At 41.3% G+C, this 25,161-nt stretch overlaps 2 protein-coding genes across 2 annotated transcripts; both read right to left on the minus strand.

Moving 5' to 3' along the window:
• Nucleotides 1–2,441: 2,441 nt before the first annotated feature.
• On the minus strand, nucleotides 2,442–12,925 carry LOC145884228 (uncharacterized). The gene is made up of 2 exons (XM_082978813.1): nucleotides 12,346–12,925; nucleotides 2,442–6,237 (listed from the first exon to the last, which is right to left on the minus strand). Exons 1-2 carry the CDS (start codon nucleotides 12,656–12,658, stop codon nucleotides 5,111–5,113), a joined length of 1,440 nt encoding a protein of 479 aa, XP_082834939.1. The 5' UTR covers nucleotides 12,659–12,925; the 3' UTR covers nucleotides 2,442–5,110.
• A 2,269-nt stretch (nucleotides 12,926–15,194) lies between these two features.
• Nucleotides 15,195–25,133, minus strand: LOC145884319 (uncharacterized). The gene is made up of 2 exons (XM_082978816.1): nucleotides 24,245–25,133; nucleotides 15,195–17,837 (listed from the first exon to the last, which is right to left on the minus strand). The coding sequence occupies exons 1-2, from the start codon at nucleotides 24,522–24,524 to the stop codon at nucleotides 17,692–17,694; spliced, it is 426 nt and encodes a 141-aa protein (XP_082834942.1). The 5' UTR covers nucleotides 24,525–25,133; the 3' UTR covers nucleotides 15,195–17,691.
• Between the last annotated feature and the right edge of the window lie 28 nt (nucleotides 25,134–25,161).

Here is a 25,161-nt window from a genome sequence, read left to right on the forward strand (position 1 = left end):
AGAAAGTGCAAAGTAGAAATAGAAATAATGGGGTGCAAAGGATCAAAATAAATAAATAAATAAATACAGTAGGGGAAAAGGTAGTTGTATGGGCTAAATTATAGATGGGCTATGTACAGGTGCAGTGATCTGTGAGCTGCTCTGACAGCTGGTGCTTAAAGCTAGTGAGGGAGATAAGTGTTTCCAGTTTCAGAGATTGGCAGTTCCAGTCATTGGCAGCAGAGAACTGGAAGGAGAGATGGCCAAAGGAGGAATTGGCTTTGGGGGTGACCAGAGCGATATACTTGCTGGAGCGCGTGCTACAGGTGGGTGCTGCTATGGTGACCAGTGAGTGGAGATAAGGGGGAACTTTACCTAGCAGGGTCTTGTAGATGACCTGGAGCCAGTGGGTTTGGTGACGAGTATGAAGCGAGGGCCAGCCAACGAGAGCATACAGGTCGCAGTGGTGGGTAGTATATGGGGCTTTGGTGACAAAACGGATGGCACTGTGATAGACTGCATTCAGTTTATTGAGTAGGGTATTGGAGGCTATTTTGTAAATGACATCGCCGAAGTCGAGGATCAGTAGGATGGTCAGTTTTACGAGGATATGTTTGGCAGCGTGAGTGAAGGATGCTTTGTTGCGAAATAGGAAGCGAATTCTAGATTTAACATTGGATTGGAGATGTTTAATGTGAATCTGGAAGGAGAGCTTACAGTCTAACCAGACACCTAGGTATTTGTAGTTGTCCACATATTCTCAGTCAGAACCGTCCAGAGTAGTGATGCTGGACGGGCGGGCAGGTGCAAGCAGCAATTGGTTGAAGAGCATGCATTTAGTTTTACTTGTATTTAAGAGCAGTTGGAGGCCACGGAAGGAGAGTTGTATGGCATTGAAGCTCGTCTGGAGAGTTGTTAACACAGTGTCCAAAGAAGGGCCAGAAGTATACAGAATGGTGTCGTCTGCGTAGAGGTGGATCAGAGACTCACCAGCAGCAAGAGCGACATCATTGATGTATACAGAGAAAAGAATTGACCCAAGAATTGAACCCTGTGGCACCCCCATAGAGACTGCCAGAGGCCCGGACAACAGGCCATCCGATTTGATACATTGAACTCTATCAGAGAAGTAGTTGGTGAACCAGGCGAGGCAATCATTTGAGAAACCAAGGCTATTGAGTCTGCCGATGAGGATGTGGTGATTGACAGAGTCGAAAGCCTTGGCCAGGTCAATGAATACGGCAGCACAGTATTGTTTCTTATCGATGGCGGTTACGATATCGTTTAGGACCTTGAGCGTGGCTGAGGTGCACCCATGACCAGCTCTGAAACCAGGTTGCATAACGGAGAAGGTGCGGTGGGATTCGAAATGGTCGGTAATCTGTTTGTTGACTTGGCTTTCGAAGACCTTAGAAAGGCAGGGAAGGATAGATATAGGTCTGTAGCAGTTTGGGTCAAGAGTGTCCCCTCCTTTGAAGAGGAGGATGACAGCAGCTGCTTTCCAATCTTTTGGGATCTCAGACGACACGAAAGAGAGGTTGAACAGGCTAGTAATAGGGGTTGCAACAATTTCAGCAGATCATTTTAGAAAGAAAGGGTGCAGATTGTCTAGCCCGGCTGATTTGTAGGGGTCCAGATTTTGCAGCTCTTTCAGAACATCAGCTGACTGGATTTGGGAGAAGGAGAAATGGGGAAGGCTTGGGCGAGTAGCTGTGGGGGGTGCAGTGCTGTTGACCATGGTAGGGGTAGCCAGGTGGAAAGCATGGCCAGCCGTAGAAAAATGCTTTTTGAAATTCTCAATTATAGTGGATTTATCGGAGGTGACAGAATTTCCTATCCTCTGTGCAGTAGGCAGCTGGGAGGAGGTGTTCTTATTCTCCATGGACTTTACAGTGTCCCAGGACTGTTTTGAGTTTGTGTTGCAGGAAGCAAATTTCTGCTTGAAAAATATGACTAAATGTTTTTATTTCTGTGTTGCAGGGGCAGTCAAGAAATGAAACAGCAAGGCCACAGAACATGACATAAGCAGAGCTGTGGGAGACCACCTCAAGCCCCTGGTTGAGCCGGGGGTGGTGTTTACCACTCCACCACACCTTCAGCAGGCTTGAAAAGTGGGATTGATCTGTTTGATCCATTTGTTTGTTTCGGTTTGCAGTAGTTGAATCCTTTGACGTATTGTTGAATTAAACATTTTATCTTCAACAAATGCACTAGGTTGGTTGAAAAGTGATACTAAACATACATACCATGCACTATTTTGACATAGTGGAAGATATACTGAATTTATACTGTTTTTCATACTAAGATGGACTAAGATTTTGCACGTATTTGTTCATTGGTTTTGCAAGAGTGTTGATTGGTCAGTCATTGGGTTCATTTATTTTACAATATGTTCAAATCAAGCTTTATTTATACAGCACATTTCAGACATGGATGCAACACAATGGAAAAAACGAATATGATCAAATCAAATCAAGCTTTATTTATACAGCATATTTCATTCAGACATCGATGCAACACAATGGCTTCACAGGAAAAAATAATATTAAACAAATATTTAGTACACAAACAGAAGAGGATACAAAACAGAATAATAACAACTGAAAGGCTAATGAGCATCTAACGGAAATGTCATTGATTAAAATATTAACAATTGGATGCTATATCCAACCCAAAATATAAGCTTGTTTTACTCCATTGTTTGTTGTTACGTCCCCCAGCAAGAAAACCAGAAATGTCCCTTAAATAGAAGAGGGAACTAACAAAGAGTCACTGACAACAACCACAACTAAACAGTAGGGGTTTTAGGAGGGGTTCTGAAAGACACTATGGGGGTGTCCACTGAAAGTTGACTAGTAACAACAACTGGGACTTAAAAGACAAGTAAGACATAGATGACACCAATCAGAGGATAAAAAACAGAAGATTAACGACTGAAAGACTAATGAGCATCCTAAGGAAAATCAATTGATTAAAATATTAACAATTGGATGCAATATTCAACCATTACAAGATGGACAAGCCAGCACAGGTGTAACACATACTCACTAACGAGGTGACACAAATCAGTGCGCCATACGTGCTAACGAGCTATACGTGCTAACGGGCAAGACGTGCTGAAGTCCAATCTCAAAACATAAATGGAAAAACCAAAGCCTGTAATTCCTTCCCCCTTAAGAGAACAAATATATGCTATATTTTTGTTGGACAAGTTTGCTCACCACCAACAGAAAACAACTTCCACTTCACATTATAATGCTTCACTTTCTACAATATAAACATGGTGTCTACTGGCTGTCAACAATTAAAAACAAGAAAACACACATTTTTAAATTAAAAATATTTTTTGAAAAACTCACTAGCTTCTAGAACACTCGTCCCCTTGGAACGAGCCCAAACAAAACTAATCTCCAATACAGAAAAACGTGCAGTCAAAATACACTGCTCAAAAAAATAAAGGGAACACAATGTAACTCCAAGTCAATCACACTTCTGTGAAATCAAACTGTCCACTTAGGAAGCAACACTGATTGACAATAAATTTCACATGCTGTTGTGCAAATGGAATAGACAACAGGTGGAAATTATAGGCAATAAGCAAGACACCCCCAATAAAGGAGTGGTTCTGCAGGTGGGGACCACAGACCACTTCTCAGTTCCTATGCTTCCTGGCTGATGTTTTGGTCACTTTTGAATGCTGGCGGTGCTTTCACTCTAGTGGTAGCATGAGACGGAGTCTACAACCCACACAAGTGGCTCAGGTAGTGCAGCTCATCCAGGATGGCACATCAATGCGAGCTGTGGCAAGAAGGTTTGCTGTGTCTGTCAGCGTAGTGTCCAGAGCATGGAGGCGCTACCAGGAGACAGGCCAGTACATCAGGAGACGTGGAGGAGGCTGTAGGAGGGCAACAACCCAGCAGCAGGACCGCTACCTCCGCCTTTGTGCAAGGAGGGGCAGGAGAAGCACTGCCAGAGCCCTGCAAAATGACGTCCATCAGGCCACAAATGTGCATGTGTTTGCTCAAACGGTCAGAAACAGACTCCATGAGGCTGGTATGAGGGCCCGACGTCCACAGGTGGGGGTTGTGCTTACAGCCCAACACCGTGCAGGACGTTTGGCATTTGCCAGAGAACACCAAGATTGGCAAATTCGCCACTGGCGCCCTGTGCTCTTCACAGATGAAAGCAGGTTCACACTGAGCACGTGACAGACGTGACAGAGTCTGGAGACGCCGTGGAGAACGTTCTTCTGCCTTGCAACATCCTCCAGCATGACCGGTTTGGCGGTGGGTCAGTCATGGTGTGGGGTGGCATTTGTTTGGGGGGCCGCACAGCCCTCCATGTGCTCGCCAGAGGTAGCCTGACTGCCATTAGGTACCGAGATGAGATCCTCAGACCCCTTGTGAGACCATATGCTGGTGCGGTTGGCCCTGGGTTCCTCCTAATGCAAGACAATGCTAGACCTCATGTGGCTGGAGTGTGTCAGCAGTTCCTGCAAGAGGAAGGCATTGATGCTATGGACTGGCCCGCCCGTTCCCCAGACCTGAATCCAATTGAGCACATCTGGGACATCATGTCTCGCTCCATCCACCAATGCCACGTTGCACCACAGACTGTCCAGGAGTTGGCGGATGCTTTAGTCCAGGTCTGGGAGGAGATCCCTCAGGAGACCATCCGCCACCTCATCAGGAGCATGCCCAGGCATTGTAGGGAGGTCATACAGGCACGTGGAGGCCACACACACTACTGAGCCTCATTTTGACTTGTTTTAAGGACATTACATCAAAGTTGGATCAGCCTGTAGTGTGGTTTTCCACTTTAATATTGAGTGTGACTCCAAATCCAGACCTCCATGGGTTGATAAATTGGATTTCCATTGATTATTTTTGTGTGATTTTGTTGTCAGCACATTCAACTATGTAAAGAAACAAGTATTTAATAAGATGATTTCTTTCATTCGGATCTAGGATGTGTTGTTTAAGTGTTCCCTTTATTTTTTTGAGCAGTATATATTGTGATCCATGGCAACACACTGGCTAAACGCAAAACAAATCTTTTTGACGGGCCACTCTTGAGACGATCAGCAACCAAATACTCTTTCTACAATGGTTGATATAATGAAAAAACTCCTTCATGCATGTATTTTCTGATGTTTAATCAGATATCTTTTATCAGAGTATCTCTTGTCACATTGATCACAGCTATAAGGTTTCTCTCCTGTATGTGTTCTCTGGTGTGATATCAGGTGGCTTGACTGAGTAAAACTTTTCCCACATTGAGTACAGCTATAAGGATTATTTCCTGTGTGTGTTCTCTGGTGCGTAGTTAGCTGGCTAGATGTAGTAAAACTCTTCCCACATTGAGCACAGCTATGAGGTTTCTCTCCTGTGTGTGTTCTCTGGTGTGATATCAAGTGGCTTGACTGGGTAAAATGCTTCCCACATTGATCACAGCTATAAGGTTTCTCTCCTGTGTGTGTTCTCTGGTGTGATATCAGGGTGTGTGGCCAAGTAAAACCCTTCCCACATTGATTACAGCTATAAGGTTTCACTCCTGTATGTGTTCTCTGGTGTGATATCAGGCTGTTTGACTGAGTAAAACTCTTCCCACATTGACCACAGCAATAAGGTTTCTCTCCTGTGTGTGTTCTCTGGTGTACCGTCAGATTGTTAAATGTAGTGTAACTCTTCCCACATTCATCACAGCTACAGGGTTTCTCTCCTGTGTGTGTTCTCTGGTGTGATTTTAATTGCCCTGAGAGAAGAAAACTCTTTCCACAGTCAGAGCAGCTAAAAGGCTTCTCTCCTGTATGGATTTTCTGATGTACTTTAACGACTTTTGAGGAGGTGAATCTCTTCCCACATTGAGCACAGCTATAAGGTTTCACTCCCGTATGTGTTCTCTGGTGTGATATCAGGCTGGTTGACTGAGTAAAACTCTTCCCACATTGAGAACAGCTATAAGGTTTCTCTCCTGTGTGTATTCTCTGGTGTGATATCAGGCTGGTTGACTGAGTAAAACTCTTCCCACATTGAGTACAGCTAAAAGGTTTCTCTCCTGTGTGGATTCTTTGATGACTTTTAATGCCTGATGAGGTGAATCTCTTCCCACAGTCAGAGCAGCAGTGAGTTCTCTTCCCTGTGGATCTCTGCTGGTGTTTCTTGAGGTGTTCTAATGTGGAGAGACTGTTCTCTGCCTTGTCAGCATCATGGGGTTGTTGAAGCTCCCCAGAGGATCCACAATAGTCTCGTCTCTCTCCTGTGTGAACAACAAAGTCAGACAGATGGTTAAAGGCCCACAACAGCAGAAATACACTGTAAAAGGTGATGCCAACAGCGTAGCCATAACGTCTATAATGAATGTTAAAATGATTTAACAAATGTCTTAAAATGAGAAAGAATAGTCATATTTTCATCTTGTTTCCACATTAGTAGTGATATTGATGATTGTAGGCTAGAAGAAAGTTATTAAAGTTGTTGAAATCCTAAGCAGTGTGCCAGACGACTTTTGGTTTCCAATAAAGGACCCTTTCTGTGTTTGCTAAAATTGTGCCACGAGGGCGATGCACACACAATTTGGTTGCAGAAACTCCTCCATGCTCGCTAGTTTGGATGTAGCATATCTGCTTGGAGCAAAAATGGTGAGCGAAGATGTGTTTTTCACAATGTATTCTGAATATTACAGCGCACTATCAGTGCAAGATCAGGAGTGCTACTCAAGGAAACTCACATTAACTTCTTCAGTCTATTTAAACTCACAGTCTTAAGCCTAGGCGTCCCGCTTGCATGACAACATCCAGTGAAACTGGAGGGCACGCAATTCAAATTTATAATCATAAACATTATGAATATTAAACATTTAGGTACATATAAAGTTGAAGTCAGAAGTTTACATACAACTTAGCCCAATACATTTCATAATTCCTGACATTTAATCCTTGTAAAAATATCCTGTCTTAGGTCAGTTAGGGTCACCACTTTATTTTAAGAATGTGAAATGTCAGAATAATTGTAGTGAGAATGATTTATTTCAGCTTTTATTTCTTTCATCACATTCCCAGTGGGTCAGAAGTTTACATACACTCAATTAGTATTTGGTAGCATTGCCTTTAATTAAGGATAGGGGGCTGTATTTTCACGTCCGGATGAAAAACGTGCCCAGAGAAAACTGCCTGCTACTCAGGCTCAGAAGGTAGGATATGCATATTATTAGTAGATAGAAAACACTCAGAAGTTTCTAAAACTGTTTGAATGATGTCTGTGAGTATAACAGAACTCATATGGCAGGCAAAAACCTGAGAAAAATCCAACCAGGAAGTGGGAAATCTGAGGCTTGTAGTTTTTCAAGTGAATCCCTATCCAATTTGGAGTGTTAGATTATTGCAAAGTTTGCTTTCGCCGTGAAGCTTTTTTGAAATCTGACACAGCGGTTGCATTAAGGAGGAGTGTATATATAATTCTGTGCATAACACCTGTATATTTTGTCAAAGTTTATGATAAGTATTTCTGTAAATTGATGTGGCTCTCTGCAAAATCACTGGAGGTTTTGGAGGCAAAACATTACTGAACATTACGCGCCAATGTAAACTGAGATTTTTGGATATAAATATGAACTTTATCGAACAAAACATGCATGTATTGTGTAACATGAAGTCCTATGAGTGCCATCTGATGAAGATCATCAAAGGTTAGTGATTAATGTTAGCTGTATTTCTGGTTTTTGTGACGCCTCTCCTTGCTTGGAAAATAGCTGTGTGGTTCTTGTTAGACGCTGTCCTAACATATTCTAATGCTATGCTTTCGCCGTAAAGCATTTTTGAACTCAGACACTGTGGTTGGATTAAGGAGAATCTTATCTTTAAAATGGTGTATAATACTTGTATGTGTGAGAAATTTGAATTATGAGATTGTTGTTGTTTTGAATTTGGCGCTCTGCTATTTCACTGGCTGTTGTCAAATCGATCCCGCTAACGGGATTCGCGTGTTAAGGGGTCACTAGGAGGTTAAACTGTTTAACTTCGGTCAAACATTTCGGGTAGCCTTCCACAAGCTTCCCACAATAAGTTGGGTGAATTTTGGCCCATTCCTCCTGACAGAGCTGGTGTAACTGAGTCGGGTTTGTAAGCCTCCTTGCTCGCACACGCTTTTTCAGTTCTGCCCACACATTTTCTATAGGATTGAGGTCAGGGCTTTGTGATGGCCACTCCAATACCTTGACTTTGTTGTCCTTAAGCCATTTTGCCTCATCTTATGGAAGTATGCTTGCGGTCATTGTCCATTTGGAAGACCCATTTGCGACCAAGCTTCAACTTCCTGACTGATGTCTTGAGATGTTGCTTCAATATATCCACGTACTTTTCCATCCTCACGATGCCATCTATTTTGTGAAGTGCACCAGTCCCTCCTGCAGCAAAGCACCCCCACAACATGATGCTGCCACCCCAGTGCTTCACGGTTGGGATGGTGTTCTTCGGCTTGCAAGCCTCCCCCTTTTTCCTCCAAACATAGCGATGGTCATTATGGCCAAGCAGTTCTATTTTTGTTTCATCAGACCAGAGGACATTTCTCCACAAAGAACAATCTTTGTCCCCATGTGCAGTTGCAAACCGTAGTCTGGCTTTTTTATGGCACTTTTGGAGCAGTGGCTTCTTCCTTGCTGAGCGGCCTTTCAGGTTACATCGATATAGGACTCGTTTTACTGTGGATATAAATACTTTTGTACCCGTTTCCTCCAGCATCTTCACAAGGTCCTTTGCTGTTGTTCTGGGATTGATTTGCACTTTTCGAAACCAAAGTACGTTCATCTCTAGAAGACAGAACGCGTCTCCTTCCTGAGCGGTATGATGGCTGCGTGGTCCCATGGTGTTTATACTTGCGAACTATTGTTTGTACAGATGAACGTGGTCCCCTCAGGCATTTGGATATTGCTCCCAAGGATGAACCAGACTTGTGGAGGTCTACAATTGTTTTTCTGAGGTCTTGGCTGATTTCTTTAGATTTTCCCATGATGTCAAGCAAAGAGGCACTGAGTCTGAAGGTAGGCCTTGAAATACATCCACAGGTACACCTCCAATTGACTCAAATTATGTCAATTAGCCTATCAGAAGATTCTAAAGGCATGACATCATTTTCTGGAATTTTCCAAGCTGTTTAAAGGCACAGTCAATTTAGTGTATGTAAACTTCTGACCCACTGGAATTGTGATACAGTGAATTATAAGGGAAATAATCTGTCTGTAAACAATTGTTGAGTAATCCACTGGTTCAACATGCAGACAAAGGAATCCAAAAAGCTACCCCTAAAATTTGTTTCAACAACTCAAAATACATTTCTATTTACTCCTCAGATACCCTAAATGTAGTCAAACTATAATATTTCTTATGGAAAGAAGTATGTTCAATAGGATACCAATTTTAGCAGGTGGGTCCCGTCTTCATGTCGCGCGTGCAAACACTTATTTCCAAGACTGTCCGTGTACTAAAACTGATATTTATTATTCGTTTTGGAAATTACAAGCCTGAAACCTTGAACAAAGACTGCTGACACCCTGAGAAGCCATAGGAATTGCATCCTGGGAGTTAATATTCAGTATGCCCTTTCTCTTGCAATTCTAAGAGGATGGTCTCTCAACAAAAAACAAATTCTGGTTGGTTTTTCTTTAGATTTTCTTCTACCATATCTATTTTGTTATTCTCCTACATTATTTTAACATTTCTACAAACTTCAATTATATGCATATCCTGGCTTCAGGGCCTGAGCAACAGGCAGTTTATTTTGGGCACGTCATTCAGGCGGAAATTGAGAAAAAAGCTCTGTCTATTCACTAGTTCACCAACGTGGGGGAAAACTCAGGGGAGTAACCTCCATTTCCTGGTTGCTTATGAGTGCATTCACACAACTTTGGATTATAATTGTTAGGCTCGCTTGAATCTCCTGCTTAATATGTTTGTGTTATATTCGCAAATCAACTGCTTTTAACTTAAACACTTCAACCAGTAAAATGTACTTTGGCTAGCTTTGCCATCAGCCTTACAATGAGGGTTTGTAAGTGTTGGCCAAATTGGCCCATAACTTCACCTAACAATAATATAGACCTACTGTAGGACCCATAACGTCACCTAACAATAACATAGACCCACTGTAGGACCCATAACGTCACCTAACAATAACATAGACCTACTGTAGGACCCATAAGGTCACCAAACAACAAATATACCTATGTCGTGATGTTTGTCATGTGACTGTCATTCAGAAAATGATTTCTTGAATCAGCTGATGATAGTTGAACATGTGACTCACTAAACAGCTACAGTATTAAGAATTATGTGTAATTATTGAAGAACCACGTTAATGACAGTATCCATTTGGGTGTTGTTAATAAAGTTAAGGTGACTCTCGGTTAAAACCATTGGATTTAGCAAACTCTGAAATGATTTCGGATTTCTGTGCCCATGAAAACTGTTTTCCCAGCGTAACATAAGGAGACACTAAATGTTACGTAGTTAGAGTGCATTTCAGAGATCTGAATACAAAAACTGTCTGACAACAAGATCCCGTATTTAAGATTACTTCTTATCCTTTGCAAAAATAGCCTAAAGCTGTGTCTGTCCCGAACTCACTGGAAGGGGAAACTGAGGGCCCGGAATATTTTATACAATGTCACAAGCTCGCTATCGCGAGTTTCAGCCGACCCAGTTGATAGAATGTTTCAAGTTCGTGCAGCCAATGTGACTTATAGGATATTTATTTTTTATCATGATATTTTCTACCTGAAGGCTACAATGTTTTTATTTGTTGGCTTTATGTGGGCTATTTTTTACATAGTTGGAAATGGCAATAAAAGTTACTTTTAGATTTGTATAATTTTCTTCTTCTGGTTAGGTTATATTGATGACTGGCTCCCTCTAGTAATTTGTGTATCTGTAATTATTTAATCAAACAGCGTGCTTAAAGCATCAGACAAGTTATGTACATATAGTTGATTTTATAAAAACACATGGGGCGATTGGTAGAAAGAACAGATGACTCTTGGTTGACCAAGATGTATTTTAGTTGGGGACTTCCGAGTGTTTGGGGCTCCCGAGTGGGGCAGCGGTCTAAGACACCTCATCTCGGTGCTTGAGGCGTCACTACAGACACAGCCTGGATTCGAACCACGGTATCACAACCAGACGTGATTGGGAGTCCCATAGGGCGGCGCACAATTGGCCCAGCGTCGTTCGGGATAGGCAGTCATTATAAATAAGAATTTGTTGTTAACTGACTTGCCTAGTTAAATAAAGGTTACATTTAAATAAAATTTAAAAAAAAAAAAATGTGTTTTATGACAAACCATTTTTTACAAATCCGTCAAGGCACCAACTTTGAGAACAAAGTTAAAACAAAGGTTTCAAAGCAATTCATGAATGTAATTGAATCTAGGTATGTTTTGCCTTTAATGTAATGGCATTGAGAGAAAAAAATTGGCTGAATATTATATATCTAAGACACTGCATCTCGGTGCTCAAGGCTACAGACTTACTTACAAACCCTTAACCAACAAAGAAGTCAAGAAAAATGAGTGTTAGGTAAAAAATACAAAATAAAAGTCATAAATAATTAAACAGCAGCAGTAAAATAACAATAGCAAGGCTATATACAGGGGGTACCGGTACAGAGTCAATGTGCAGGGCACCGGTTAGTCAAAGTAATTGAGGTAACATGTACATGTAGGTAGAGTTATAAATGCCTAAAAATGTTAAACTGTCGTACCCCATCAGAACCCAAAATATAAGCTTTCTTTTACTCCGTATAAACACAGAATAAAAGGAGCAAGCAGGTATGATTTTCTCTTTCATTTTGAGCCCACGGGAAGAAGGCACCAGAACCTACTGTGCTAACGGGTTCCCTCTAGATAACACAACCACACAGTGCATGGAAAGCATGAGGTGTGGCTAATGTTGACAAGCTGTAGCACAGAGTAGATCCTCCATATGACGTTGAGAAATAGTGCATTGTGGGTAGTGTAGAAGACCCCTCTTTTACGCTGCTGCAACTCTCTGTTTATTATCTATGAGTCACTTTAAGTGATTTCTTCAAGAAACAATGGGTACATATCGTTAATGTATAAGTCCCAAAATGGATGTAACAACTGCTGATTGCCCCTTTAAGAGAACATCTTGGGCTAATCTAATAGGAGATATTGAGGACTACAGTATTTCTGGCATTGTCATTGGATGCATTTGATCAATTGTTAACGTTTTGTTGATGGTCCACTCTTGCTGTTCTACACGTTACAGTGTAGCTTCAGCCATTCCTACAGAACAACATTAAAGTGTAGAACCCCTTTACTGCATATTGGTTCAACGACTGCAGAGACGGTACTTACTGGTGTTAAACAGATCTCCAACCTCCTCTTCTTCCTCCAATGTGACAGTCATCTCCCCCTCCTCTTTCACTCCAAAAACTGCATCCTCCTCTTCTTTTACTGTAACATCCTCCTCCTCTTTCACTCTGAACGCATCTTCCTCTTCTTTCACTGAAACGTCTTTCTCTTCTTCTTTCACGGTAACAGCCTCACCCTCTACTTGTTTTTGTATTGTAACAGCCTCCTCTTCCTCCTCCTCTTTCACGAGAGTTTCTTCCTCCGTCCAGCAGACCTCCTCTTCTTTAGCAGGAGGAGAGTAACTTAGTGAACTCATGGTCGGGGATGTTAGCTAGCTAGCATTAGCGACTAGCTTAGTTTTAAGCTAACTTAGCAAACCAGCTAGCTGACAAACAACGTATATATATATATATAATTAAATGGGCCAACAAGTACATACAACAGAAGTGTGTTTAATATACAGCGACTAATATACACCAAAACAGTGTAAAGAGCGTGAACGTTGTAGCTATGTTTGCTAGAAAGCTACCGAGGTGTCTGACTAGCTGTTGTTGTTGAAGGAGCGTCCCGTCCACTAGATTATACGTCACACTGGCAGCATCGCCTGAACCTAAAAGACGCACATCGCCATCTGCTGACTGGAGTGGGCAACGCCGTTGAGGAACCAAACGTTTATTTTTCATTTATTTCATTAAAGTTTAAAATTATATTAAGTCGTTCAAAAAGAAGCATTTGTTGATTGAATCGTTTTTAATGAGTGAGAATTTAAAACAGACTTTACACTCACTACACATTTGCATTGAACCATACTTCTGACATGGATCATTTTGACCCCAGAGCCATATCTTGTATCATAGCCAAATGTGGTTTATTCCAGTCTTCAAATTTGTCATGTCCTTGTCAATCAACTTGTTCTTAATAAATCTAAATCATGGTTTAGTGTTTCTGTATCAATATGGACTTTTAACAAATTCAAATCCTTTGGAGTCATTTTGACTCCAGCCAAAAGCACCTTTGATAAAAAGGACATTTATTTCAAATCAAAATCGAATCACATTTTATTGGTCACATACACATGTTTAGCAGATGTTATTGCGGGTGTCGCGAAATACTTGTGTTTCTAGCTCCGACAGTGCAGTAATATCTAACAAGTAATATCTAACAATTTCACAACATATACCCAATACACACAAATCTAAGTTTTTGAATCTAGGTTTCTCTGTAGACATGATCCATCCCACCAGAGGATCGAGGGGCACCTGTATAAGTGGTTTTGACCAGATAGACACAAAGTATAGTGCCTCCCATGTACTCTCCTAAGATTGGGTTTTTCTTTACCATGTATCACGTGACTGTGTACAAAACTGCCAATGATAGAAAACTCTGCCAGTGGTATACAGTGCATTCGTAAAGTATTCAGACCCCTTCAATTTTTCCACATTTTGTTACGTTACAGCCTTATTCTAAAATGGATTAAATAGAAACATGTTGAATAATTTTTCATCCTCATCAATCTTCACACAATACCCAACAATGACAAACCCAAAACAGGTTTTTAGACATTTTTACAAATGTATTTACTTAAGTATTCAGAACCTTTGCTATGAGACTCGAAATTGAACTCAGATGCATCCTGATTCCACTAATCACCCTTGAGATGTTTCTACAACTTGATTGGAGTCCACCTGTGGTAAATTCAATTGATTGGACATGATTTGGAAAGGCACACACCTCTCTATATAAGGTCCCACAGTTCACAGTGCATGTCAGAACAAAAACCAAGCCACTAGGTCAAAGGAATTGTCCATAGAGCTCTGAGACATGACTGTGTCGAAGCACAGGTACCACAAAGGTACCAAAAAATGTCTGCAGCATTGAAGGTCCCCAAAAACACAGTAGCCTCCATCATTCTTAAATGGAAGACGTTTGGAACCCCCAAAACTCATCTTAGAGCTGGCCGCCCGGCCAAACTGAGCAATCAGGGGAGAAGGGCCTTGGTCAGAGAGGTGACCAAGAACCCGATGGTCACTCTGACAGAGCTCCAGAGTTCCTCTGTGGAGATGGGAGGACCTTCCAGAAGGACAACCATCTCTGCAGCACTCCACCAATAACACCTTTATGGTAGAGAGGCCAGACGGAAGCCACTGCTCAGTAAAAGGTACATGGCAGCCCGTTTGGAGTTTGCCAAAAGGCACCTGAAGGACTCTCAGACCATGAGAAACAAGATTCTCTGGTCTGATTAAACCAAGATTGAACTCTTTGGCCTGAATGCCAAGTGTCACATCTGGAGGAAAATTGGAACCATCCCTACAGTGAAGCATGGTGGTGGCAGCATCATACTGTGGAGATGTTTTTCAGCAGCAGTGCAAATTGTCCACTAACATTGGTGTAATTTATCACCCCTTTTGGCTGTATGAAAGTTAATAATTTCCCCTCAGACACACATTAATTCTTTGTTATTATGAATATTATGTAATTTGTGTAGAATGTACTTTTCCCCACTACTCTTTACATTGCTTACGCATATTCAGTGGCCTGACTGCGTCCAGACTACGTCAAAGGCCCATCCTGGTAGATCTGAACCAAATGTAGCTTGGAGTGATCAGATGACAGAAGTCACATTTAGGTGCCAGGTGTAGATGCTCCATATCCATTACTTTGAGTGTTTTATAGAATATGACTAAATGTGTTGCAGGGAATTTACTAAACCTACATACCATGCACTAGTGGAAAATATACTGAATATATACTGTTTTTCATACGAAGTTATGTGTTGCTTTTGCACATATTTGTTCATTGGTTTGCAAGAGTGTTGATTGGTCAGTCATTGGGTTCATTTGTTTTACAATATGTTCAAATCAAATCAAGCTTTATTTATACAGCACATTTCAGACATGGATGCAACACAATGGCTTCACAGGAAAAAAAAACTATGAAAATAAACTGAAATATTTACCACACTACAAACATAAGATAAAAAACAAGAATAATATCTGAAAGACTAATGCAGTCTAAGGTTAATGCCATTGATTTGGTCATTGGTTTTGCAAGTCTGTTGATTGGTCAGTCATTGGGTTCATTTGTTTTACAATATGTTCAAATCAAGCTTTATTGATACAGCACATTTCAGACATAGATGCAACACAATGGCTTCACAAAAAAAATCTAAAAAACAAGAGGATAAAAAAAACTGAAGTTTAAGAACTGAAAGACAAATGAGCATTTTAAGGAAATGCAATTGATTAAAATATGAACAGTTGGATGCAATATCCAACCGAAAATTTAAGCTTGTTTTACTCCATTGTTTGTTGTTACATTCACCAGCAGGAAAACCAGAAATGTTGCTCAAACAGAAGAGGGAACTAACAAAGAGTCATTGACAACAACCACAACTAAACAGGTTTGAGGAGGGGCTCTGAAAGACACTATGGGGGTGTCCACTGAAAGTTGACTAGTAACAACAACTGGGACCTAAAAGACACCCACCATGAGACAGCTATACGTAATAACGAGCTATACGTAATAACGAGCTATACGTGTACGTCCAACCTCAAAACACCTTCCCCCTTCAGACAACAAATATATCCTATATTGTTGTTGGACAAGTTTGCTCATATAACAGTGTAGGTTCCGTCCCTCTCTTCGCCCCAACCCGGGCTCGAACCAGGGACCCTTGCACACATCAACAACTGACACCCCACGAAGCATCGTTACCCATCGCGCCACAAAAGCCGCGGCCCTTGCAACGCAAGAGGCAACCCTACTTCAAGTCTCAGAGCGGGTGACGTCACCGATTGAAACGCTATTAGCGCGCACCACCGCTAACTAACTAGCCATTTCACATCGGTTACACTCACCACCAACAGAAAACAACTTACATTTCACATTATAATCAACTACAATGCTTCACCTTCTACAACATAAACATGGTGTCTACTGGCTGTCAATAATAAAAAAAAAAAACAACGTATTTCTAAATAATAATATACAATAGTATCTTTTCTCCTTTTTCATTCTATAGAATCCTAAAACTCACTAGCTTCTAGAACTCTCGTCTTCCTAAAACTCACTAGCTTCTAGAACTAGCTCCTTAATATCCGTAGTAACTTTCCACCTCACTACGGAGCTTCTCTCTCTTTTCAGGGTTCACTCGATAGGCATGGGGGCCCAGTCCCCAATGTCATGCTCTAGTACATTTGGGTTGGCACATCTGAGAATGAACCCTGATATTCTAAAAGCAGGGCAACAATGTCAATATAATTGTACCCAAAAATGGTCAGTTGGTTGCATAAATAATTATTATTACTTAATGTTACATGAATTGTAAACATGAATTATCAAAACCAAATGTACACACCTTTGTTAATATATATTGGCAATAATTCACTTAGTGGTGAGGCATGGAATAATAAAACATGTATCTTTTATAATGAATAATGAATTTTTTTAATATTTTGTCAGGCTGGATGTTTGAAATATGAGGTGATTTGAGACATGCTTCTTCAGTAGTGGAATAAAGACAATTAGCACATTAATGTTGTCATGAAATACTGGAGTGATGTAGGATTGTTAATAACATTGTAATAAATAATTAAATAAAAAATAATAATAAAAATAATAATAAAAATAATAAAATAAAATCCTTGAAGTTGAACTTGAAGTTGTTTTCAAGTAATTAAAAAAAATGACCAGAAAAACATCCTCAACTTTCACTTTCAACCAAATGTATATTGGACTTCGGACTTGGTCTTATTTTCAACATCTTTTCAATTACATTTTGCTAGGTGGGATATTTCATTGATATCATGAAACAACTGCTTCATGTATTTTCTGATGTTTGATCAGATGTCTTATCGGAAAATCTCTTGTCACATTGATCACAGCTACAAAGTTTGTCCACCTGTGTGTGTTCTCTGGTGTATAGTCAGATAGCCAGATGTACTAAAACTCTTCCCACATTGATCACAGCTAAAAGGTTTCTCTCCTGTGTGTGTTCTATGGTGCATCTTCAATGACCATGATGTTGAAAAGCTTTTCCCAAAATCTGAACAATGGTGAAGATTCTTTCCTGTGTGTATTCTCTGGTGCACTATCAAGGAGTTAGACACAGTAAATTTCTTCCCACATTGATCACAGCCATAAGATTTCTTTCCTGTGAGTGTCCGCTGGTGTACTATCAGGCTGTTTGGTAGAGTAAAACTCTTCCCACATTGATCACAGCCAAAAGGTTTCTCTCAAGTGTGAATTCTCAGGTGTACTTTAAGTGCATCTGATCTTGAGTAACTCTTCCCACAATCAAAACAGTGGTGAGCTTTCTCTCCTGTGTGTACTCGCTGGTGTATTTTAAGTTCAGATGAAGATTTGCAGTAAGATTTCTTCCCTGTGGGTCTCTGCTGGTGTTTCTTGAGGTGTTCTGATCTGAAGGGACTCTGCCTTATCAGCTTCATGATGTTGTTGAGGATCCCCAGAGGATCCATGATAGTCCCGTCTCTCTCCTGTGTGAACAACAAAGTCAGACAGATGGTTAAATCCCTGTAGCCCGTAGCTCAGTTGGTAGAGCATGGTGTTTGCAACGCCAGGGTTGTGGGTTCGATTCCCACGGGGGGCCAAGTACAAAAAGAAGAAAAAAAAAAATTGTATGAAATGAAAATGAAATGTATGCATTCACTACTGTAAGTCGCTCTGGATAAGAGCGTCTGCTAAATGACTAAAATGTAAAATGTAAATGTCCACAACAGCAGAAATCCATTGTTTATTTGAGGTAAAAGGTGATGCCCAGAGCATACCCATGAAGTTGTATAACAATTGACATCTGTTAAATTATTTGACAATTAAGACAGTCAAGTTAGTAACAATCATATTTTGTCTTGTTTTCACATTAGCGGTAGCTAGAAATAAGTTATTAAAGTTGTTGAAATCCTAAGCATTGTGCCAGAAGACTTTTGGTCTCCAATATGGGCCCCTTTCTGTGTTTGCTAAAATTGCGGGCAAAGCACATAAGTTGGTTGCAGAAACATGTAATATATCTGGTAATGAGGAAACCACTAGTTACGAATGTAGTATATCTGGTAATGAGGAAACCACTAGTTCTGGATGTAGTATATCTGGTAATGAGGAAACCACTAGTTATGGATGTAGTATATCTGCCTGGAGCAAAAATGGTGAGCGAAGATTTTAGTTTTTCAAAAAAAAAAAATAATATTAAAGTGCAAGATCAGGAGTGCTACTCAAGGAAACTCACATTAAGCTTTGTGTCTATTTAGTAAATCACAAACTGTGGGGGAAAACTCAGGGGAGTTCTCATAGGCTGAGTGCATTTCACACTACTTTGGATTATAATTGTAAGGCACGTTTGAATGTCCTGAATAATATAATGTTTGTGTTATTGTCGAAAATGTACTACTTTATATTTAAAAAACGACTTCAACCAGTAAAATGCTCTTTGGCTAGTTTTCCCATCAGCCTGACAATGAGGGTTTGTACACTAAGTGTTAAACAAATTGGCCCATAACTTCACCTAACAACAACAGACCTATTGTAGGACCCATAACTTCAGCTAACAACAACATAGACCTACTGTAGGACCCATAACTTCAACTAACAATATCATAGACCTACTGTAGAACCCATAACTTCAACTAACAACATAGACATAGGACTATATATAATTTAATATTTCAGGTGAAACATGGACACTAAAATGTCTTTCTCATGACATTTCATAACCTGATCACCAGATAATTTTGTGAATAATCCCACTAGGCTACTCTGTAATGTGTTGTCATTCTAAATGTCCTGAATAAAGGAAAATATCTCTGTGTGTTGTGCAATAGCCTATCCATCAAGGAACAGTTCTCTACACATTATGAGCTAAGTATCTCTGTTTCCAAACAGACTAACGAGACACTACAGTAAATCAAGCAGACAATAACACAATATAAACATCAATTTGTTTGAGATATTGGATCCAACGTGGAGCACAGCATAACTGTCTTTCAACCAGTAAAATGAGAGGGACAGAGACAGTTCGTGAAAGTATGTCTTATCTACTTTGAAGAACTAGTAAAATGATTTAATCAGACAAAACAAATCAAACTTTATTTGTCACCTGCGCCGAATACAACAAGTGTAGACGTCACCGTGAAATGCTTACTTAGAAGCCCTTAACCAACAGTGCAGTTCAAGAAGAAGAAAATATTTACCAAGTAGACTAAAATCTACTATCACCGGATGCTGGAGTGAGTAGTCGTGCTGTACTTCGCTCCGCAGGTAATATTACATTTCATTACATTACAATGGAACGATTTGATTAGTGTAATGTTAGTTAGCTACATAATTGTCTTTGCTGTCTTTGTATCAAAGATAAAGGTGTAGCTTTGAGAAACTAACAAGGTTAGCTAGCCAGCTGTATTCGTTCGCAGCGATGCCGTTTTCCAAACAAAGTCAACACCACAGCCTCTGCTAGCTAGCCAACTTTACCAACTAGCAGTACTGTAGAAACTAAACGGAACGATTTGATTAGTGTAATGTTAGCTAGCTACATAGTTGTCTTTGCATCAAAGATAAAGGTGTAGTACAGAGTAACTATCGAGGTTAGCTAGCCAGCTACATTTTCAAACAAAGTCAACAATGCAGCCACTGCTAGCTAGCCAACTCTACCAGCTAGCAGTACTGTATCATTTTAGTCAATACAATTTTTGCAACGTTAGCTTCACTTTCTGAACATTCGAGATGTGTAGTCCACTTGTGTAGCTAGCAGGACTGACTTTGTGTTAGCTAGCCAACGTTTAATTACTTCTGCGTTATGAAAGGAACTAGACACGGACACGAATGATCCATTGGTAGTTTGTTGTAACCAAGTATTGGTGCTAACTGTGTGTTATTGGATGCTAGCATGCTAGTTAGCTACGGCGTCATAGGATACGGTGCACTGGGTGGGTTTCACGGAAGAATACTGTACCATGTTATCTAGCTGAATAAACTAAGTTTGAGCCTATTCCTGGAAACATTGAACCACTGTAGTTTACATCAATTATAATTTCTAAAGTGGAAGTTGGAAAAGTTATATTTGAGTGTTTCAGTGAAAGGTTAGTGAGGGAGGCCCTTCTCTCTCTCGCTTCCCCAGTTGTTTAGTTAATTTTCATTCCAATCTCCTTTGCATTAGCGTAGCCTCTTCTGTAGCCTGTCAACTATGTGTCTGTCTATCCCTGTTCTCTCCTCTCTGCACAGGCCATACAAACGCTTCACACCGCGTGGCAGCTGCCACTCTAACCTGGTGGTCCCAGCGCGCACGACCCATGTCAAGTTCCAGGTCTCCGGCAGCCTCTGGAACTGCCAGTCTGCGGCCAACAAGGCAGAGTTCATCTCAGCCTATGCTACCCTCCAGTCCCTCGACTTCTTGGCGCTGACGGAAACATGGATTACCACAGAAAACACTGCTACTCCTACTGCTCTCTCCTCGTCTGAACACGTGTTCTCACATACCCCGAGAGCATCTGGTCAGCAGGGTGGTGGCACTGGAATCCTCATCTCTCCCAAGTGGACATTCTCTCTTTCTCCCCTGACCCATCTGTCTATCTCCTCCTTTAAATTCCATGCGGTCACAGTCACTAGCCCATTCAAGCTTAACATCCTTATCATTTATCGCCCTCCAAGTTCCCTTGGAGAGTTCATCAATGAGCTTGACGCCTTGATAAGTTCCTTTCCTGAGGATGGCTCACCCCTCACAGTTCTGGGTGACTTTAACCTCCCTACGTCTACCTTTGACTCATTTCTCTCTGCCTCCTTCTTTCCACTCCTCTCCTCTTTTGACCTCACCCTCTCACCGTCCCCCCCTACTCACAAGGCAGGCAATACGCTTGACCTCATCTTTACTAGATGCTGTTCTTCTACTAATCTCACTGCAACTCCCCTCCAAGTCTCCGACCACTACCTTGTATCCTTTCCCTCTCGCTCTCCTCCAACACTACTCACTCTGCCCCTACTCAGATGGTATTGCGCCGTCGCAACCTTCGCTCTCTCGCTCCTGCTACTCTCTCCTCTCTGCTCAAACCTTCTCCAACAAATCTCCTGATTCTGCCTCCTCAACCCTCCTCTCCTCCCTTTCTGCATCCTTTGACTCTCTATGTCCCCTATCCTCCCGGCCGGCTCGGTCCTCCCCTCCTGCTCTGTGGCTTGACGACTCATTGCAAGCTCACAGAACAGGGCTCCGGGCAGCCGAGCGGAAATGGAGGAAAACTAGCCTCCCTGCGGACCTGGCATCTTTTCACTCCCTCCTCTCTACATTTTCTACCTCTGTTTCTGCTGCTAAAGCCACTTTCTACCACTCTAAATTCCAAGTATCTGCCTCTAACCCTAGGAAGCTCTTTGCCACCTTCTCCTCCCTCCTGAATCCTCCTACCCCTCCCCCCATCCTCCATCTCTGCAGATGACTTCGTCAACCATTTTGAAAAGAAGGTCGACGACATCCGATCCTCGTTTGTTAAGTCAAACGACACCGCTGGTCCTGCTCACATTGCCCTACCCTATGCTTTGACCTCTTTCTCCCCTCTCTCGCCAGATGAAATCTTGCGACTTGTGACGGCCGGCCGCCCAACAACCTGCCCACTTGACCCTATCCCCTCCAGACAATTTCCGGGGACCTTCTCCCTTACCTCACCTCGCTCATCAACTCATTCTTGACCGCTGCTACGTCCCTTCTGTCTTCAAGAGCGCGAGAGTTGCACCCCTTCTCCAAAAACCTACACTCGATCCCTCCGATTGCAACAACTAAAGACCAGTATCCCTTCTTTCTTTTCTCTCCAAAACTCTTGAGCGTGCCGTCCTTGGCCAGCTCTCTTGCTATCTCTCTCAGAATGACCTTCTTGATCCAAATCAGTCAGGTTGCAAGACTGGTCATTCAACTGAGACTGCTCTTCTCTGTGTCACAGAGGCTCTCCTCACTGCTAAAGCTAACTCTCTCTCCTCTGCTCTCATCCTTCTAGACCTATCTGCTGCCTTTGATACTGTGAACCATCAGATCCTCCTCTCCACCCTCTCCGAGTTGGGCATCATAAAGTTAAGGTGGCTCTAGGTTAGAACCATTGGATTTAGCAAACTGAAATGATTTAGGATTTCTGTGACCATGAAAACTGTTTTCCCAGCGTAATATAAGGAGACACTAAATGTTATGTAGTTAGAGAGCATTTCAGAGATCTGAATACAAAAACTGTTCGACAGCAAGATCCAGTATTTAAGTTGAAGATCATCATATGACAAGCTTAACATTGTGACTATAACTACTGTTCCCTGAAGGAGGGAAACTATGGACAACATACTATTAAATCCACACCTCGCTGGAAGCCCCGCCTTCCACAGGTGATGAGCGTGAGACTCGGATATATTCCTTAAATTTAAAATCGCACTTCACTGACCCAGGAAGGGGTGGGGCCAAACAGATGTTGTACCTCGTTCATAACTGGCACGCAGATCGGTAGAAATGGTCAGATAAATTGGCACTACAAATGGAAAGAGTTTGCCAATTTTACCAGAAACTTCAGCAGCATAATGTCAGAATTTACGAAGGCCAGCAGCAGGTCGGGAATTGTTTATTTTCTTCTGGTTATATTAATCTCTGGCATCCTCAAGTCATTTGTGTGTTAATTATTTAATCAAACGCTTGAAGCATCAGTTCAGTTCAAGTTCTGCACATACAGTTGATTTTATTAAACACATGGGGTTTGTCAATATGAAATAATACACATAACATTTCAACCAATCAATTGGTAGAAAGAAAACTTTTTTTTTTATCTGCCCTAGAACATACAACATACATGCATTCAGACCCATTCCCTTTTTACACATTTTGTTAAGTTACAACCTTATTCTAAAATGGATTTAAAAAAAAATTATTATCAATTTTCAGACAATACCTCATAATGACATCACAATACCCCATAAAAGTGAGAAAAAAAGTTTAGAAATGATTGCATACCAGTGGTTGTATCTCTGTAGGTCATGCCACTAGGCTACAGTAGGTTGTAACTCGCTTGGTCATGCCAGTAGGCTACAGTAGATTGTAACTCGCTAGGTCATGCCAGTAGGCTACAGTAGGTTGTATCTCTCTAGGTCATGCCAGTAGGCAACAGTAGGTTGTAACTCGCTTGGTCATGCCAGTAGGCTACAGTAGATTGTAACTCGCTAGGTCATGCCAGTAGGCTACAGTAGGTTGTATCCAAGTGGAAACAACTATCAACCCAAAGTGTCGAATTTGGTCAACAACAAAACGAATGGCTTATTTGCTACGTGAGGTTTACTTGAGCTAACATAAGTTTCGTAATGATTAAGTTGTTATGTGGACAGGTGACATACCGACAACTTTGATAAAAACACTATAGTAGTTGTCTCCAGATCGCTATGCATATTCATGCTAGTAGCTTAGCATCTCTCTCCATTGAATACAGGCGGTTGACGATAACAACCCTCATAGAATATAAACAATAGATTACAATAATAAGATGTATCCACCAATCCAAAGAAAGGGTAGGTGGGAGCGAGACAACCCGCAGTGCAGCTTTGTGAATAACAACTCCCCTTGTTAGGGCGGAGAGACATCTTGTCAGTATATCCATAATCTTTGGTGTAGCCAACCCAACTCTCACATGGCACTATTGGGGGGCACGGTGTGTAGTAAAACATCACTACATTAAAATCACTACATGACGTGCCCCCCCAGATAGACCCTTCTCAACTATATGTTAAGTTACTTTTTGGAAACGGGACGGAGAAAACAAGGGGTAGCTTGTTCTCTACGTCGTCTGATTCTAGACATATCAGCCATCATCCTAGGGCCCTCCGTTGAAGAGGTATTGACGAGCCAACTCCGAATATACAAAGTTAAAAACAAATTGAAGGCGGTACTTACTGGTGTTAATCGGATCTCCTATCTCCTCCTCTTCATCTTTCAATGTGACAGTAATCTCCCCTTCCTTCTTCACTCCATAAACTGAATCCTCCTCTTTCTCTTCCACTCTGAACGCGTCTTCCTCTTCTTTCACTGTAACAGCCTCACCCTCTACTTCTTTTTTAACTATGACATCCTCCTCTTCCTTCTCCTCTTTCACGACAATGTTCAGCCCCAGAGCTTCTTCCTCCGTCCAGCAGACCTCATCTTTAACAGGAGGGGAGTAGTTTAGGGAGCTCATGTTCGGGGATGTTATCTAGCTAGCTATCATTAGCGACCAGGCTAGTGCTAACTTAACCAGCCAGCTACTATAGCAGACTAATAAAAAATAACGTAATATTAAATGTAATAGGTTAACAAGTAGATACGACAGAAGTGTGTCTAAAACACATAAGCTAATATAGACCGAAAGCGTATAAAGAGCTTGAATCTTTCGGCTATGTCGGCTAGCAAGCTACCGAAGTGGTTGACGAGCTGTTTATGAAGAACCGTCCACTAGATTATACGTCACGCTGGAAGCATCGCCTGAAAGACTGGAGGGAAACGCAGTTGAGGATCATATTTTATTTTCAGACAAATATTATTTTTAAATGGATTTAATTAAATCATACTATTATATTGAGACATACAAAGACAGGAATGTGTTGGTTGATTAGTGCGAATGAAAAATGTTTACTACAGCACATTTAAGGCAGTTTCATTCAGTCAAACAACATCTAAATAAGTAGCCAGCTACTGTAGGTCTATACTGCTCCTACATGGTGTAACAATACATCATGTAGATGTATATAATGAACAGACTAGGTCTATACTGCTCCTACATGGTGTAACAATACATCATGTAGATGTATATAATGAACAAACTATTTCTATACTGC

This window comes from Salmo salar, chromosome 01 (genome assembly GCF_965601325.2).
Source record: "Salmo salar chromosome 01, fSalSal1, whole genome shotgun sequence".
Taxonomy (NCBI): domain Eukaryota; kingdom Metazoa; phylum Chordata; class Actinopteri; order Salmoniformes; family Salmonidae; genus Salmo; species Salmo salar.